The 16,880-nt window shown below is 47.3% G+C and overlaps 6 protein-coding genes across 6 annotated transcripts in view; 4 read left to right on the forward strand and 2 right to left on the reverse strand.

Annotated features, from left to right (window-relative positions):
* Positions 1–1,367: 1,367 nt before the first annotated feature.
* Positions 1,368–1,878, forward strand: PPTG_12814 (hypothetical protein; the record flags this gene model as incomplete). Its single annotated transcript, XM_008909508.1, has 2 exons — positions 1,368–1,586; positions 1,639–1,878. 2 exons carry the CDS (start codon positions 1,368–1,370, stop codon positions 1,876–1,878), a joined length of 459 nt encoding a protein of 152 aa, XP_008907756.1.
* A 75-nt stretch (positions 1,879–1,953) lies between these two features.
* PPTG_12815 (hypothetical protein) lies at positions 1,954–3,567 on the reverse strand. Its single transcript, XM_008909509.1, has 4 exons — positions 3,348–3,567; positions 3,231–3,280; positions 3,111–3,167; positions 1,954–3,038 (listed from the first exon to the last, which is right to left on the reverse strand). The coding sequence occupies exons 1-4, from the start codon at positions 3,484–3,486 to the stop codon at positions 2,169–2,171; spliced, it is 1,116 nt and encodes a 371-aa protein (XP_008907757.1). The 5' UTR covers positions 3,487–3,567; the 3' UTR covers positions 1,954–2,168.
* Positions 3,568–5,212: 1,645 nt separating this feature from the next.
* On the forward strand, positions 5,213–6,066 carry PPTG_23271 (hypothetical protein; the record flags this gene model as incomplete). Its single annotated transcript, XM_008909510.1, has 1 exon — positions 5,213–6,066. A coding segment is annotated over one exon (593 nt), but the record flags the coding sequence as incomplete, so codon positions are not given.
* Positions 6,067–7,948: 1,882 nt separating this feature from the next.
* PPTG_12816 (hypothetical protein) lies at positions 7,949–13,392 on the forward strand (the record flags this gene model as incomplete). Its single annotated transcript, XM_008909511.1, has 8 exons — positions 7,949–8,028; positions 8,104–8,157; positions 8,256–8,286; positions 8,354–8,492; positions 8,568–8,703; positions 8,777–8,840; positions 8,908–13,285; positions 13,346–13,392. 8 exons carry the CDS (start codon positions 7,949–7,951, stop codon positions 13,390–13,392), a joined length of 4,929 nt encoding a protein of 1,642 aa, XP_008907759.1.
* Positions 13,393–13,555: 163 nt separating this feature from the next.
* PPTG_12817 (hypothetical protein) lies at positions 13,556–15,223 on the forward strand (the record flags this gene model as incomplete). The annotated part of the gene is made up of 1 exon (XM_008909512.1): positions 13,556–15,223. One exon carries the CDS (start codon positions 13,556–13,558, stop codon positions 15,221–15,223), a length of 1,668 nt encoding a protein of 555 aa, XP_008907760.1.
* A 232-nt stretch (positions 15,224–15,455) lies between these two features.
* The window catches only part of PPTG_12818 (hypothetical protein), a gene marked incomplete at both ends in the record, with an annotated part of 2,219 nt that continues 794 nt past the window's right edge, over positions 15,456–16,880 (reverse strand). Inside the window, 4 exons of the mRNA XM_008909513.1 lie at positions 15,456–15,559; positions 15,644–15,724; positions 15,782–15,955; positions 16,023–16,853. Of these exons, the coding sequence (XP_008907761.1) occupies positions 15,456–15,559; positions 15,644–15,724; positions 15,782–15,955; positions 16,023–16,853 (1,190 nt within the window). The remainder of the gene's footprint in view (positions 15,560–15,643; positions 15,725–15,781; positions 15,956–16,022; positions 16,854–16,880) is intronic.

Here is a 16,880-nt window from a genome sequence, read left to right on the forward strand (position 1 = left end):
GTACTACGGGCCGTACGGTCGGTGAGAGAGGCGAGGGAGCGGAGGAAGCCGGGCAAGCAGCAGCAGCAGACGCAGGAGGCACAGCCATCCTCCCAGACGGACCTATCCAAGCCCCAAGTAAACAGAACCGCACGAGGCAGGCGTGGGTAACTCGGGGTCGGACTAATCCGGCGGGGAACGGCACCTCTGACCTACAGCGCAATTTCGGGAATTGCAAGACTGAGGGGACGCGCACGCCAGAGGGAGGGTGAGTGTATCAGATATGATAGGTGTAGAGTTGTAGCCAATCAGAGGCAGGCTCAGTTTAACTTAGATTCAGTATGTAATACAGAAAGACAGATGTAGGGCGGCCGTGGAACCTTCTAGAAGGTTCCATCCGCCTAAACTGTGCTAGCTTCGCAGGCTTCTATGGCTTGCGATGCGATGCAATCTACTGGGCCAAATTGACAGAAAAAATGTAATGATAAACGGAATCCATAAAACATTCTATCTGCTTGTTGTGCTCTTGGTACTTCCTTCGTTTTGGCTGCCGTCTGTACACAGTTAGCTCTCGTTTTTTTTTTTGCCAATTGTTCTAATATTTTCGTGCCAATTGTTCTAATATTTTCGTTCCAATTGTTCTAATATTTTCGTGTTCTTCACAAAAAAAACCAAAATTATTATCTTTCGCTGGACATTGAAGTATTTATACCAAATATACTTTCTTATCAATTTGTTTTTTTTTTTCTCTTGTCAAGCCATACAAAACAATTATGCTCTTTAGTTTTCTCACAAATTTCGGGTATGCTATTACTTAAACTATTTATGAGAACCAGTTTGGTGCTTAAACGCACCTCCAGTTGACTGAGATGGATCATAATGCTTGTAGCAGGAAGGGACAACTTGATATCAGAGGCATTCACACACAACGTCAGAGGATACCCTCCGACGTTTCCTCGGGTTGTTGTCAATTTCTCTTCTGAGCTACACATGTTCAACGTTCGGAACGACAACGTTTTACGATATCGAGAAAGTAGATACAGTGACAGAAATCCCATGTGCCGTTCTATAACTACAAAACGGATTGCTGTCCGTCTGTTCCAACATCCTGCTCGATAATGCCATTCAAAACAAGCACTCCATGTCATAATCATTGCTAAAACGTTTTAATTCAACCAGACATTAATGTGTTTGCCTGGGATATGCTCTAAAATTCCCATTCATGTTTTCTGTTGTATCTGCTCTTCCCGACGACATCACGACCAGCGTTAGCACTTACTTAAGTAACGATGTGAGCTGCAAAATGGACCGAAAGGAGTACACTCCGGCACACTAGGAGGACGATGCCATTCTTCGATTCACAAAGCGCAGCACACTCCTATTGTACGATGAAACTTCTGGGTCTTTTCTCTCTCGTGGTCGTCACTGCCGTCAACGCTGGCGACCCGGTGTATCTCCGCGGAGAAGACTCCGAATCTGCGACCGGCGCGAAACAGTTTGACTTCTCCGACGTGAACCAGGCTGATCAGAGTGAACAGGCTACGTTGTCACTTGACGGTAGTGGCAGCGACGCTTGTCCAGAAAAATGCCCTATGGTTTACCGTCCAGTCAAAGATATGAACGGAGTTGAATACCTGAACGAATGTTTACTACACCTAGCGGAGTGCACAGACAGCTCCATCCTCGCCTCGTCCGATGATACGTAGTATGTTCGGTAGCTTGGAGGATCATACAGTCGAATTGGCTGGTAGCGGTAGCAACGAGCACGTGTTATTGGACATTGGACTTGCGGGGATATTTGGTAGTGACGTCGGCAACGATGATGCGTCGAAGACTAGTCCCGAAGATTTTCTGAACTTGGTGGCTAGCTCAATGACACCATACCGAGACAACCAATAGGCCACTTGTTGCGAGCAAAGAGATTATTTTACGTCGACGAGGTAAAAACATTCAAGAAATAAAAGAACTGTGATGCTGGACGTGATCTAATCGGAGGGATCAAGCGCAGGTTTGTTAAGACGAGTTGATGAGAATCATGCGTACTGGTATCACTACTAGTAGTACTACGATAGTAGATTTTCTAAACACTAACAAACGGTTTTCAACTTGTGCGAACAAAATGGTATTTTGGTACGCTAGTAATTCTTGTGCAACTTGTTTCAAAAGCATAGCGAATATTCTCGCTTACTTTACGAACATTGGGCCAACAGCTTCGTCGATTTTAGTTCGAGAATGGCGAACCCGGCCATCACGAGCCCCGAGCCGACAATGAATTCCCACGAAAACGATGCATGGTGGATGAGCGTATCCATCACTCCAGACAGTGGAATCGTGAGCATGAAGCCGACGCTGGTCTCGAGTGGCGACGTCCAGCAGATCGCAGGACTCAGGCACACAAAATTGATGACGAAAAAGACGATAGCCGCAGTCAACGCCAAGATTCCTTCTTCAGTCGTAGGGAATCCAACCTCTTCATAGAGCGAAGGAATCGGGCTGTTCGCGAAGAATATTGTGCCAATAATCCACGGAGGGAAGGCAAATAATCCACAGAATCCAGAAAACGTGAAAAGCGTCGGGATATCGTTCATATCGTTGCCTACAAACTTCGAGAGCGAGACCGAAAACATCGCACTCATCGCTGCTGCAGTCAGCATCATCATGGCTGCCACTATGCTCGACCCTCCGGCTTCTCTATCCGAGTCACCGCCACCTTGATTCATCACGACCATCACCACTCCAACAAATGCTGTTACCACGCCACACAACCTCTTGATCGACGCTTTCTCGCTTAGAAGACAGATGGAGAAGCAATACACGAAGAGCGGTTGACTGTTGAAGATCGCAGCTCCAGTGGCCACAGTTAGATTCTTGAACGAAGAGAACCAGAAGTAGTCGGACACGAGATAGAACACTCCAAAGAAGACAGACAGTCGCACAAGTCTGGAGAACGGAATGACAGAGTGACGCTCGAACACACGGCGAAAATCGAAACCAGACTGTTTGTCTTCTGGACTGCCGTAAATGCGATAGTAGACGAGCATCAGCGGCAGCATCACGACCTTCACACAGTCACAGGACCAGTTAGTTTTCGCCAGGTAAAGTAATATCTTTCATTACAGATAATGGCTTACTGGTGCAGCATGACTGAAGCACATGATGAAAAAGGGCTTTTGGAAGTTGATAGGTCCCTGTAGACAGAACGAGTTAGTGGATGAGGTACGTACTGCTGGACAAGGCGGACTGCACCAAACCTGGAGCCATTGCACAGATTCTGCCTGAAGGATGTTCGTACAAATTACCCCTACATAGAGTTAGGACCAGTCAGGAATTATTAGTGGCCCCCTTGAAGCACAAATACTACTACGTACCAAACAGCGCGATGAAACCCAGACGCCTCTTGTCCAAGTCGACTTTCATCTCGCTTCCGACCTCTATGTCCTCCAGCAACTTGGTGCGGTCGTTGGGGTGTGGCTTCGTGTAGACGGGAACATTCCCATTATTGCACATCCTATTTGAGGACGTGGAGGTCGTCCTCGTGTTCAATTCCAATTCCTCGATCCTAGTCGAGAACTCGTTCCGTCTTCGAGGGTGCAACTTGAATAATGACACACTGCAAACAAAGCACCCTAGCGCTCACATGTCCAGGCTCACGGATATTTGCTTGCGTAAAGTGAACAGAAAGAGAAATCAATGATTGCGTGGGACGTTATCTTAAAAAAGAGGTTCATACAAAACACGCATCAAAACATACCATCGGCCTCCCCCGGTGATCGTCAATGAGTGAGCAGTCATTACGGCCGCTTCAAGTGTAATTTAAATGCTTTATGCAAGTCACTTCAAATTCCGTAGCGGTATTTCAAATATTGCTTTAAAATAATAAAAAATAAAAACTTCTCAAGTTCTTTCTTGGCACAAAGGGCAAGATGACATTGTGTCATTGTCCTTGCACCACTCCGACCACCCTCGATGAAAAGTGTGCCCGCGGTCCCCAGTACTGAGATGCTGACCTCTACTAACATCGAACGTTGACTAGCAGATCGAGCAGACATTGCTCTTCCGAACAACACTGACCTGGTAACTCCAGGCACCAGCGGTGAAATAGCATCACGTTTAGACTTGGCCACGATCAGCAGACTGTTCCACTTGACGGTAGCTCCAACTTGGTCGGTATCGAAACGATGGTATTTTTCACCTCGTGCATTTCTCCACGTCGAACTGACAGAAAAGTTGCGTGAGCGCTTGCCGTCAGATTTCCACCCATCCACTTGTAGAATCCGCACGTAATTGGCTTGAACTTCTTCCTACATAGCGGACACTTGACGTTTGTATCTGTCGAGAGGTTGAACGGATCGTGACGAATGACCATCTCTTCGAATGCTTTACACCGCCGATTCTGTCATTCCTCTTCAACGTTGATACCTTCGGTGCACGTACGCCAACTTGGAGCTTTGGCATCGAGTTGCAGCTCCACTAGCAATGTGTCCTCATTCTCGAGATCGGCAAAGTCGATTAGGTCTCCTCCTCCACGCATCCTAAGAGCTAAGTCAATTGTGCATGCTACTTTCACTCCATAGTCGTCAAGCGTGTACCTTCATCAGATATCCTCCCATTCATAATGAGGTGCTGCTGGTCTGGTGGGATGCCTTCAAGACGGTAAATCGTCTTCTTTAGTTCTTCAATTGTATTGTTCACTGGGACCGAAAGGGAAATGCATTTGTCTGTCAGAGTCTTTACAGTAACGTCCACAAATCGAGGACTAAACTTTGTCAGAGCGATGAGACGTGGAGAACTTGAAGTCAAGTCGGGAATAACAGCGTCGAGCTTTCTATCGCGATCTAGCTCGACTCCATATAGCGAGTCGCTATTAGCGGCATGCTGTCGACGATGCGTGCATTTCTCTTCTTTTTGGACGTGACTCGAAAATTCGCGTTGAGTGCTTTTCGAACGTCGATCTTTCAATAGGTCTGACGTTTCCACCTCAATGATCCCTTGCAGGCCTTGCTTGAATCTGTCCGTCCGCGGTATGAAGAGTGTGCCTTTTTCCACTCTAGTTATTGAGGTTGTGATGTGCTACGAGGGGGAAAGATATCAACATTTGATATCTTTCCCCCTGAGCACGATTTAATGGTGCTCAGTCCAAAATATTGGTGATTCTACTGCGATTTTTTGATTAGCGAAATGTAACGAAAAGGTTAGATCCAGTTGTGAGCATCATTATTGGAGACAGTTTTCCAAATGTCTCTGATAATGACGCTCAAAACGGGATACGTGTATATTGTCTCCATAATTCGGCAAGCCATTCAACATCTTGCTCTCCCGAACCCGAACGCAGTTCCTTACTCAAGAGATATCTTCAGAGCTATGCGTTCTCGTAGCTGCTCTCTGATACTTGTACCTGTGTGCTGTACTATTAGCAAGACTATCGCTTTCGCCATTAATGACCCGTCAACCGCTGCGACTGCACCTCGAAGTCTGCTGTCTTTTGACAACTTATTGGTCAACAATTCCACCGCTGCAGAAAACTCAGTCGGATCAAGTTCTGCCTCAATGGCAGTTGGAAGTTATCCATCAGGAAGAGGGACGAATGACATAATAACCAGAGGAACCAAGGTGACGTCGAGAAACGGCAACGAAGGGGGTACTATCAGCGTAACAATCTACAACAACAAGGTGGAATCGTCTGGTAATGGCAATGGGGGTAGTGCCATAACGGTGACGATCAACAACAACAACACCCACAACGGTTTGTACCAAAGATTCGTAAAATGGTGGAAGAGACTTTGGAATTCTGAAGCTTCGAGTTCAACAAGTAGATTTCGACACTAGGCGACAGAGTAAGACGGAATATGCCAAGATTAGTCGATAGAAAGTCGATACGCGAATGGAAAAGAAAACACTTGATTTAAACTGCTGCAGTATAGCAGAGGAAAAAAGGAGAAAAAAATTGGCGAAGAAACCTAGCGTAATCGATTCATCTGCGAAGGCCAACTGTAGGGATGCATGCGTTGCATGCGTACCCTAAACATCGCAATTCAAAATACTTGACTATCATTGGCAGAATAATAGCCAGTCCTGTTGTGTTCCAGCAATTCTAGTCTGGCGCTAAACCTCTACCAAACTATTGGTAATTAACGAGCGCGGCGATGGAAAACCAGGATCCCCTCCTAGGAGAGATGAATATTCCTCCCGAAGCCCCATCGTCCCAGGAGCCTCCTCAGCAGATGCATGCACTTCCCCAGGTTCAGCAAACTGTCGCTCCCTCGGAGGGTTCTGATTCTTTGGAGGGGAAATTCTCTAATAAGACTGCAGAATTCAACGTCGGATTTCAGGCTGCGGCGTTGGCGCGCAGCAGGGAATCGCTTAGGTCCGCTTGGAGATCTTTGGGGATACAGAGCCATTGCTGTTGCGATCTTGACTGCTACCAGTAAAACTGTTTGGTTAGGGGAGATTTTTGATTGGCTAAAACTCGAACAAATCGTGCTGCCTGTTAGCCGATTGCACAGCCAATCAAATCGCAATGGGATTGTTTAGCATGCATGCGTCCGAAAAACGCTTCGGTTGAGAACGGGCCTAAGAAAGTGTCTTTTAGGAGGAGCAGATCATCAAACAGGAAAACGCGAACCCCAGACAAAACTTTGTACTTAACGTTGCGCTCCATTTGGTCAAAAAAAAATAGTTGTAGATGACATGGATACTAAAACAGCACCCTCGAAGCTTCCGGCGTGTTCAAGTAATACTAAGAAGTAGTTTCAATCGAATTGAGCCATTTTTATGTTGTACGTATGGACATGACGGTCAGGGTGGGAGGAGTATTAAGCGTACAGTTCGGATTCATCATATATTATACTGGGATAAAAGAAGTTTACTTTAGTGATATGGATGTCAACCGTATTCTACTACTTGTAGTCAGAGCCATTCCGCTCGGATTAGATAGACTCATATTCAAATACTACAACCGTTACAATAAGTATCCAACAAAACCTGACCGACTCGCCGTGCGCTTTCGAATTTGGTACACGTGCTTACTGTTATCACTGAAAATGTATTTACGGATGAAGCGATCTAAAGAAAAAATAGCAAACAAGCACGAGTTCGCGACCTAAAACCTGTGACAGTAGTGAAGATGCCTGCTTCCTCCACATCCTCAGTCTCTTCTCGGTAAGAGTACAGCACTCTAGAAAGACAACCATCGGGACTCACTGTTTAACACTGGACAGATCGTCACACAAGCGCCCGACCACTACAAACGCAAGCAAGCTCAATCGAGGCGAGCCACAGCTTTAAACCTATGCTACGTCAGTGCTATTCTAACGATCAGTGCTTTGTTCATAGATCACAAATTACTTCTACGCGCTGAAAATGACTTTGAAGAGGTAAAGAACTCAATTTCTTTGTTTAGTGCCACTTTCACTCTGACTTCTGTATAGACCGCCTCTGTAGCATCAACGACGAGCCCACGAAGCTCATATTCTACTTTATCTCGATTAAGCCACGGCAGTCGGCGAACAAAAGGAGCCTCGCCTTCACTTGCGACAACATGTGAGTTAGTATCCTGATGAGTATCATTAAAAAAAATACCGCTAAGACTAAAGTTAAAGGTGTAGATGTATCTCTCAGTGACTTGGAACTACGCAAAAGCCAAATTGAACGCGAATTAGCGCAAGTGCAACGCGAGCTGCAACAACGAGAGTCCCAGCATGCTGCAGCATGTGTGCCGTCTTCTACGTCGCTGCCAACAAAGTTGCAACGGAAATGAAACCAGTTAAATCGCTCAAGTTTGAAGAACAAAAAGCTCAATAATAATACTCTTTCAGATATAATTTTTTTTAGAATTCTCGACAGTCGCCAAAACGCACTGTCTCTCGAAAGTTCAGATCGTATTTGATTGGCTAATACGATCCAATGTTGCGTTAATGTTGCGCCAAGTGGAGGTCGTCGTCACACCGAGACTAAGTCGCCTTCGCGCATCATGGCGGACGCGGCGCCTCCACGACTGAGCGGCACCATCTGGAAGCGCAACGCCGGCATCCTACGCGCTTGGCACAGTCGGTAGTGGCCTCAACGTTTGCATCTCCGTGTTATAACAAGCGAGAGGGAGTTTAATCTTCTCGTTTCGTGATGCAGAGCAGCAGTGGTGACAGCTGATGGTTTTTTATTATACAAGAAAAAAGTGGACGCGTACGTTATTTATTCATCATTTATTGTTTTTATATGTTCCCAACAATAACGTATAGGCACACATCTTTTATTTGTTGTATGTAAAAAAATATTCACAGATTCAAGACAAAGAAGATCGACCTGGCCAAAGTGAGTCCAAGAGGAAGTTAATGTCTGCTTAAATACCAACGCTAACTTTTATTTTTGTTGTATTTAGGCGACATTTGCTGCGTCGATCGCTCAGGCTAATGGATATTACTACTTCGAGCTACAATGCGGGCAGGCACAAGTGGCGATTGGGTTTTCAGCAATCCAAGACGCTCGACTGTGGTTGAGCGGCATGATGGAGGCAGCCGGTGAGGTTTATTACAAGCTCCGCGTATTTTAAAATTATGATTTTGTTGTGTACTGATGAATTGCCGTTATTATAGATGAAAACAGTGCAGGGCGACGAGCGTGGATGGCGAATTTACACCGCATGTTGACACTCAAGTTGCGTGACCGACGGGAATTGGTACCGGCTATGGCCGACAGAGATTGGTTCAGCGAGTGGAACTTCTGTTTGCGGTGAGGAAAATAATACTATTTTTTCTTGTACACTTCTAGGTTTCTGACAATGGTAAGATGTATCATTGTATAGATCTCTGAAAAACGATAGAGAGCCGATTGCTGCGCGTCAAAGACGCCTGCGGCGGCTGCATACGGTATGTTTGGTATTCTTTGACTATTTTTTTAATCTTATTTCTTTTAATAATAATGTTATTATTGTAGATTTGGCTACAATTCGAGTTATTTGCTGAGATTCTAGCGGAGATCTTCTTCTCGTCCGTTCAGCAACGCGATGCACGGGGTCTCGCTCGAATTGAGTTGTTCGAACGAGCAGCGAGTGACTTTGCTTTAACTGGGCAAAGACCCGACGTCTCTCAAACAGTTGGGGACAACCAAGAGCCTCATCCAAGTGTCCTATCATCAGCACCAACATCATTCTCCTCCACAATAACATCCACCCAAGGCAACGATAATGATCTCGCAGCAACCAATACGTACACAAGACGTGACGATGTGGACGAGATGAAACTCGCTGGAATCCACTTGGAATTCGCTTCTAAAAGTTGGCAAGGACACAAACGATTGACCAAAGAGACAGCGTTATTCGCCAAGTTCCGCTCGCTCATCGAGCTCTTCCTTTCGGAGAGCGCTTCGGACAACGGCAAGCTCCCGTCTTCACTTCGAGCGGTACTGTCAAAGCTGCCGTCTTTCCCGCTGGTTTCAGCGTTTTCCATTCGAGGTGTGAGTGTCGTAGCGATAGCGGAGCCACTACGAAGCGAGCGATCCACACTCGCGACGATAGATAACCGTGATCTTGCAGGGTTGAGTATGGCACTTCGAGAAGCCAAGATGTTACGGTACTTCCCGTATCAAGAGCTACCGGAGCTGGTTGTTCGACAATTCCCCGGTAACGTTGCGCCTACGTTAGTGAGGGTACATCCGCGGTACGACAATGTACTGGTGAACTCTCTACGGTCTTCGATGGTCCACGGGATCCTGATTCGAGCGGTGCATGGCGTGAGTGGGAATACGAATCGCGTTGAACTGTTATCTGCTCTTGACGTTGAAGAACTAGTGGAAACGAGAGTGCCGCAGTGGATTCCGTACTTGGATCTGGTGTACTATCAGCTGGACAACGGCGAGTCTCCAGTCGAAAACTTGGCAGTCAAAGACTTCCTGCTACAGACTGGACGGAGGTTGACGGGGGATGTTGTGATCACGGTTGATGCAGAGAAAAGTAAGTTGTTGTTGGATTTACCCGAAGCTTTTGTGATGAAACACGACGTGGACATCCACCCACTTGTAAGAAAGTTACAAGGCATCAAGAAGAACGCTGAAATCTTCGCGTTAGCAGCATCCAATCCCACTTTTTCAGGACATTCTCGACCAGTTGATACGAGTATTCAGATGGCAAGAGAATACGAAGATGGAGTCAAGAAATTATTCGTCCAGCACATTAAAGAGTTCGCAGCACAGCTAATCACACTCGGGGACACGACAGACTCCAAAGCTTCTACCTATGGAAGACCGAGAGCTCCGACGTGGAATCAGTCTCAAAGCTCATCCCGTGCCCGGTTAACTCGCTCGAATACCTTCTCATCGATGCCTCGACCGGAAGATATCTTCTCGTCTTCAAGCGTGCAACCGACGGAGTTTGAGCTAATCTCTCAGCCTCGATTACAGCGCAGAATGTCGTCTCTGAGCTCTATGGCGCAGACTATAAGCGCAAGTGGAATGGCTGATAGCAACGCTGGCACATACGTCATTGACACGCTGCATCTCCGTCAAGTTTTGCGCGAAGGAGGAGTCAATGTGCGATTTTTACCGCTGGTATTCCAGTATTTAAACAGCCGAGACCAACTAGGCGTTCAAGTGCTGGTTGCTAGTAAGATAGTCGCTCGACTGGCGAAGAACCTGTTCCGATACCGCATGCTCAACGAAGATACCGGTAAAACTAGTCGCTGGAAGTCCAGGAAATCACGTTTGATCAAGTTTATCGACTCCATTATGCACGGGCTTTTCCACAAGAACCTCCCGGACGGACACTGTTCTATTCAAGAGTGCACTGGGGACCAATTCTGGGATATTGATGGGCCTATTATGTACTCACTCGGAGTATTTTCATCAAGTTTCGCGATGGATTCAAAGGCACCGAACGACGTGGTTAATTCCGTTAGTTCTTGCTTGGATAAATACCGCGATCTGCTGAAGGTTAACCCTCCTATTCTTTTCAACAGTCTGTTGCATGTTTTCCAAGCGCGATTGACTAAATCGATCCTACCGGAACTGCACGAAAATCGGTTTGTGTCGGTACCATTCCTACGAACGGAAGATGACTTGACGTTCAACTACGAAGAAGACGACCCGAAACTTGCAATGAGGATTCACCAAGACTTACTCTGGAGTCATTTGCAGTTTTTCCGCGTACAATTCGAAGCTTTGAAGCCTGAAATACCTATAAACACCGGTATGGCTCAAGGTACAAGAACAGGTAAACTGGAGTTGACGACATGGACGCAGTATTACCGGACACTATCGCAGATATTCCGACAAAGTCTAGAGCATCCACAGTTCACGCGATTGGAGAAGGCGATCCAGTCGTGGCAGGATTTAACCTCGGTTCGAGCGCACTTAAGCCTAGCATTACGTGCCGCTGCTGCTCCTTCGTATCCGTCAGGGAATAGCAAGACGTCGGCTATTATTCGAGAGCACTGCAGCTTTGCCTATTTGCGAATGGCTTCCAGTAAGGCCCTGTTTCCGATCGAGTACAAGCTCGCGTTGCGATGTCTTGAACTGGTTAGTGCCGGTGAAGAACTAGTCAAAGCGATGGAAGAGTCCGATGAACTTCTCGAATGGCTGAGGTTTTTCTACCGACCAGCGAATCCCTCGCAATTCGCCAAAGGCTCGTCATCTCACCCGGTATACTCGGTCCAATACTCGGCCGGTATTGAATTTGATACCGGTATACCGAATGATACCGTGACATCTCTTCGAGAGAAATTCCAGCGTCAACAATCTCGACAGTCGTGGATGTCCGTCATGTCGAATGTGGACGCTTACTGTCGCCGAATTGAAGCCTTGAGGCGAGATCCGGTGGCTGTTGCAGCGACCAGAGCCGTGTTGTGTGAGATGGGGGTCGCTTCTCGCCCCATAAGCCCTTCCAGCAGAGTTCACGGCGCTGTTATGAACGTATCTTGGGCGGACAAGTATCAAACATCCTTCAGTTTCCATCCAGAAGACACGAATATGCTGTCTTCGATGTATTCGTCACGTGGTGATGCCCTCTGGTTCATCGAGTGTTTCTTCTTACCTCCTCTGGCCAATAATTCCTTGCTAGTTGCAGGCGATGCACTGGTTAATAACGAGGAGATTTCGAGTCGAATGACCACTACTCGTCCAGATATTGACGAAGGTCCAGTGCCTGGCTTAGCGTTGGCGTGGGGCAATCCGCTGGGTTTATCACTGGATGAAGAGGCTCGGATCAGCCACGGAGCTTCGAAGATGTCACTACGGTTAACTACGGAGAATTCGTCTTCTGTTCGTATGATCTCGTTCCCTCCGCCACTTCGTCGAGTCGTCCAGATCGCGTGTGGATATCGTCATACCGCTCTAATTACCGACGACAGACACTTGTATACGTTTGGACATGGAGAATGTGGACGTCTAGGACACGGAAACGAAGAGGATTGTACCGATCCGATACCGGTAGGATACTTTACGAGTCTCATCGCAGCGGAAGGTGTAGAATTCGGTGGCGTTGTGGGCGTCTCCTGTGGTCGAGAACACACGATGGTAGTGACAGGTAACGGGGATTTGTACGGCTTTGGATGGGGCGAAGCGGGTCGTCTTGGTACAGGCGAAACAGGCAGCAGTTTGTACCCATCTCGCGTGGAATTGAAGAACATTTTGGCTGTAGCATGTGGACGCGAACACACACTGGCGCTTACGAGAAAAGGTCGAGTGTTCGCGTTCGGTGCTGGCTTTGGAGGGCGTCTAGGCAATGGCTCTGAAGCGGATGAAGAGCTCCCGTTCCTTGTAGAGGGGTTGGAAGAGTACAGCATTGCTGCGATTGATGCTGGAGAGTGTCATTCGTGTGCATTAAGCAGAGAAGGAGAAGTGTTTACGTGGGGGTTTGGCAGCTCAGGAGCGCTGGGTCACGGTGCTCGAGACAACTGCTTGATACCGAAGCTCGTGGAAGGACCGTGGACAAACCCTAATATGGATTTTGATGGAGAAACCCTAACACATGATATATCCGTTGTGGTATCAGTTAAATGTGGGAGTTATCACACACTAGCAGCGACGAACGATGGTGTGCTTTACGGCTGGGGAGACGCTGCTGCAGGGCAGTTGGGAGTAGAAAATCTTACAGCACAAGATATGGTGGTACCTTCTCCAACGAAAATTCGAGTTCCGACGAGTTCTGGGATCCGTGGAATCGCGTGTGGGACTTTTACGTCGGCGGTGTGTACAACCCAGGGCCATCTCTTTATGTGGGGCTCTCCCGCAGCTGGAAACGGAGCCCCGTTGGATGTCGAAGACGCTCACGTCAAGAGGATCGGCGTACTGGGGGAATTCGACTTCTCCCAAATTGCTTGTGGTGCGTCGAATGTGTGTGGGAGTTTAATCTTTATAACTAACTTGATACATGTTCATGTAGGAGCATATCACGCCGTTGCTATTACTCGAAAGCTGGAGTATTGCTGATACCCACTGATTGACCTTATCAGATATTCGAAAGCTAACCACTCAAGCCTTGGAAGCACATTTCTCGAGTGCCTACTCCCTTCATGAAATGCCAAAATGGAATCGCGCATTGAAACGCTCAAAACTAAAAATGCAATGGTTTCACTAAAATTTTTGAACCAGCATGGTGCATCGAGTCGGGCCACTTGAGCAACCAAGGAAGCCTGAAAGTGTGTCAATATTCACTCTTACCAAGCGGAAGCTCGTTGTCTCTTGGCATCGAAGTCATATCGGACACCGAAGTCAATATTCCATCGAGCGTCTTCTCGCCTTTCGAGACTATCACCAACGTATTTCGATCACTCGAGTTATCTGTGTATGTGTCCTAACACCAGTTCCTGCCTTGTTAACCGCGTTCTCGCTTGACTGCATCCCTCTCAAGCCTCCAGAGGACGGTTGGCAAGCTAACTATGCAGTCTGGATTCGCTTGTTCCTCGGATTATTTTCCGCAACTGTGGGCGTTGCCTTCCAAGTGAGAGCTGTCATCCAGCCCGATACGCTGTCAATGACTGGCGTTGCTGCAATCGCACTGGGGACTGCAATGTGCAGCGTCTCGACTTTGCTAGGACTTGCAGTGATATGGAGGTTCCCAACTCCTTTCGGCTATATCCTCAACATTGTACCGTACGTCCTATTTCTCTCGACATTCACGATTTTGGTCATCGGTCCCCGAGTTCTACAGCGTTCACCGGTGCTACGAGAGCAGATCAATTCGCAGTTATTGATTATTGTGAGCCAGGGAGGCGTCGTTGGGTGCTTTACGATCTTCAGCGCTGTGTTTAATCTGTTATCAGGGACCCAGCAGACAATATTCATTTTGGTGATCCCCTTGATCAAGTTTGTAACCAAGCAGAATATTGCCAACGTAGCAGAAAGTTATCATGAATATGTCGGTCCGGTTGTGGTGTTCTCGGTGGATCTCTTCAACGTTTTTTACGCTTCCATTTGTATGCAAGCGTCCAAATCGATCATGACTACAGTCATCATCATGGCGGCAGATAGTTTCCATCTCATGCTTGCGTTACAAGCCATTTTTCATCAAACTCGCAACACCGCAACACTACCCAAGCCCAAATCACAGAGTTTTATTCAAGAATTACTATCGCTGATGGAGAAAGACGTGGAGGTTCATCCTTGTGGTCGCCGAGCTCGATTACTTGCACCGTTTCCACTTCCACTTTCGGACGAGAGTAGACAGGTTGTCATGAGATTTACAAGAACGGGCACTTTTACTAACGACACAGTTATCAACCGTCGGCGTTCTACTAAAAGGAATCCAGCAGGAACAGACAACTCTACAAACACAGCGACACAAAATAACCAAACAGCTCCATCAAGCGCAATGGTTCCATTGGGACCTTTAGCCTCCAATACCCAAGACAATAATGATACAACCAAAGCTACTAGTCGCGATATTATCGTCGATGGCCTTCACACGCTCTTCCACTCCGAGTATATCCTCCTGGCGGAGTACATCGAGTTTATCATTCCGATGCTCTACGCGCCGTATCTCGTTGCATTATTTCACTTACCGATCGCAGCTTACTACCCAAGTACAGCGTCAATGACACTGCACAAACTGAAGCATACTGTGACGAGTTTCTTGATTTATGGCACGATCGAATTTGCAGCGTTTGTGGCTTTGGTCGTGATTTTGAAGCGAAAATTCGGGTTCTCACCGTTGTACCAACTCGCGTTTGTACTCGAGACGCACATGTTTGCAGTGCAAGGACACTTGTTTGTGTGGACTATCACTATTCTGCATCTAACACTTGCGCATTACGGTTTGTAGCGTGCATATAAAACACCAATACTACATCGTCTGACTAACGTGGTTTTGATCATTAGGTGTCGACTTCAACATTCTTACTTCATGACTCAGCGCTTCGGTCAGGTTTCTTCTGGTATGGCCGGCGGGAGTCTTGAAGCGAACTCACACGATGTTCCAGTGTTCGAGGTTTGGTCGGAGCATGAGCAAGCACGTTGCAGCCCTCGACCGATAGCAATTGGGCGGAGTGTGTGTCCTATGTGACATCGACGGCAACACAGTCGACAGAGTGGCGATATTTGGCAAGTATCACACTGGACGAAGATGCCAAGAACACTTTGTGTTGTAGTTTGCGAGCTTCTGCACTGACACAGCGACACTAACCAATACAGGACAGGACGTTGATCTTAGTAGTGGAAAATGCAAAAGTAATTGGTAAGCTACCTTTACGGTTGTGCTCCTCGTGGCGTAGAGCTGGTGTAATGCCACCAAGCGAGAACTTCCTCCATCGGTCGATTTGGCCACCTATACAGAACAAATATAAGTAAAAATCCTCCTTCTCTATAAACCTAGAAAGCATACCGATTCGTAATTGAGCTAAGCAATGATACGAGCCAACCGAGAGTTGAGTGACGAAAGCAGTGCTAGGAATGTTGCTTGGTAGATCAACACTCCACGGTACATACGTTGTGCGTCCGTCGGCTCTACAGGTTTTGCCATAGCGAGCATCTCCCCACGTGAATACTTGGCCATCACCTACATAACGTATCTGTTAGAACAATTACTACATGTAGTTTAGTTACTACACGTCTTGCGTACGCACTCGTTAGAGCTGCAGAAAACTGCGCTCCAGCGCCAATGTCTGCTACATGAACATTGACAAACTCGTCCAGAAACGAAGGCATGTCAACGTGGTCAGCACTGGAAGCAATTCCAAGCTGACCCAAATGGTTGCCTCCAAACGCATACAAGAACGTTTGAGCACCAGCTCTGCACAAAACTAAGGAATGACCTGCTCCAGCCGCAGCCTTGACGGCTCCTAAGCCTCGAAAGAAGACAATCTCTGTTGGGAGTAGCTCGTTGCTAGAGCCACCCAAGCCCAAACATCCGTGCTTGCCTTGACCCCAGACCATCACGACGGAGTGTTCAGTTGCTAGACTCTCTTCGTGTTGGTCTGACCGATGGAATGCTTCTCTTGGAACGATAACTCCAATCACGTGATCGCTCCCAGCCGCGATATCAATGACGGTATAGTCTTTCAGAGATTCGATTGGAGTGGGGGTACTCACGTCAGCCACTTTGCCATTGCCAAGCTGACCGAAACAACCTCGACCCCATGAAAATACTAAGCCAGTACTTGTGATGGCGACAGCGAAGTGGTTCCCAGCGGAGATTTTAACCACGTTATGTCCATTCAGGCCTTCCACTAGTCTCGGGATTCTCTCGACGATCACAACTTTTTCCGGCGGTTCTTCTCCTTCTTCGCTGTCTTTTTCGCCGTCAAGATTGTCGTTAGGATGTCCGGTTTCGATCCTTGCTTCGATATCTTCATCTGTTTCGGTGGTTAATTCAGCGACGTGTTCTTGCTCCAGTTCCTCCCCGTGGCCCAGTTGGCCGAAAATCTGTGTACCCCACGAATACAACCGTCCTTGATCTAGTATCAAGAGAATAAAAAGTGAAC

This window comes from Phytophthora parasitica (assembly GCF_000247585.1).
Source record: "Phytophthora parasitica INRA-310 unplaced genomic scaffold supercont2.34, whole genome shotgun sequence".
NCBI classification, from domain to species: domain Eukaryota; phylum Oomycota; class Peronosporomycetes; order Peronosporales; family Peronosporaceae; genus Phytophthora; species Phytophthora nicotianae.

What these genes read in the sequence shown, in the direction of transcription:
- PPTG_12815 (XM_008909509.1), bottom strand. Translation starts at nt 3,486, where the DNA reads ATGTGCAATAATGGGAATGTTCCCGTCTACACGAAGCCACACCCCAAC. An exon ending in GGGTTTCATCGCGCTGTTTG is followed by an intron (nt 3,281 to 3,347) that starts GTACGTAGTAGT and finishes AACTCTATGTAG; the next exon opens with GGGTAATTTGTACGAACATC. An exon ending in AATCTGTGCAATGGCTCCAG is followed by an intron (nt 3,168 to 3,230) that starts GTTTGGTGCAGT and finishes TTCTGTCTACAG; the next exon opens with GGACCTATCAACTTCCAAAA.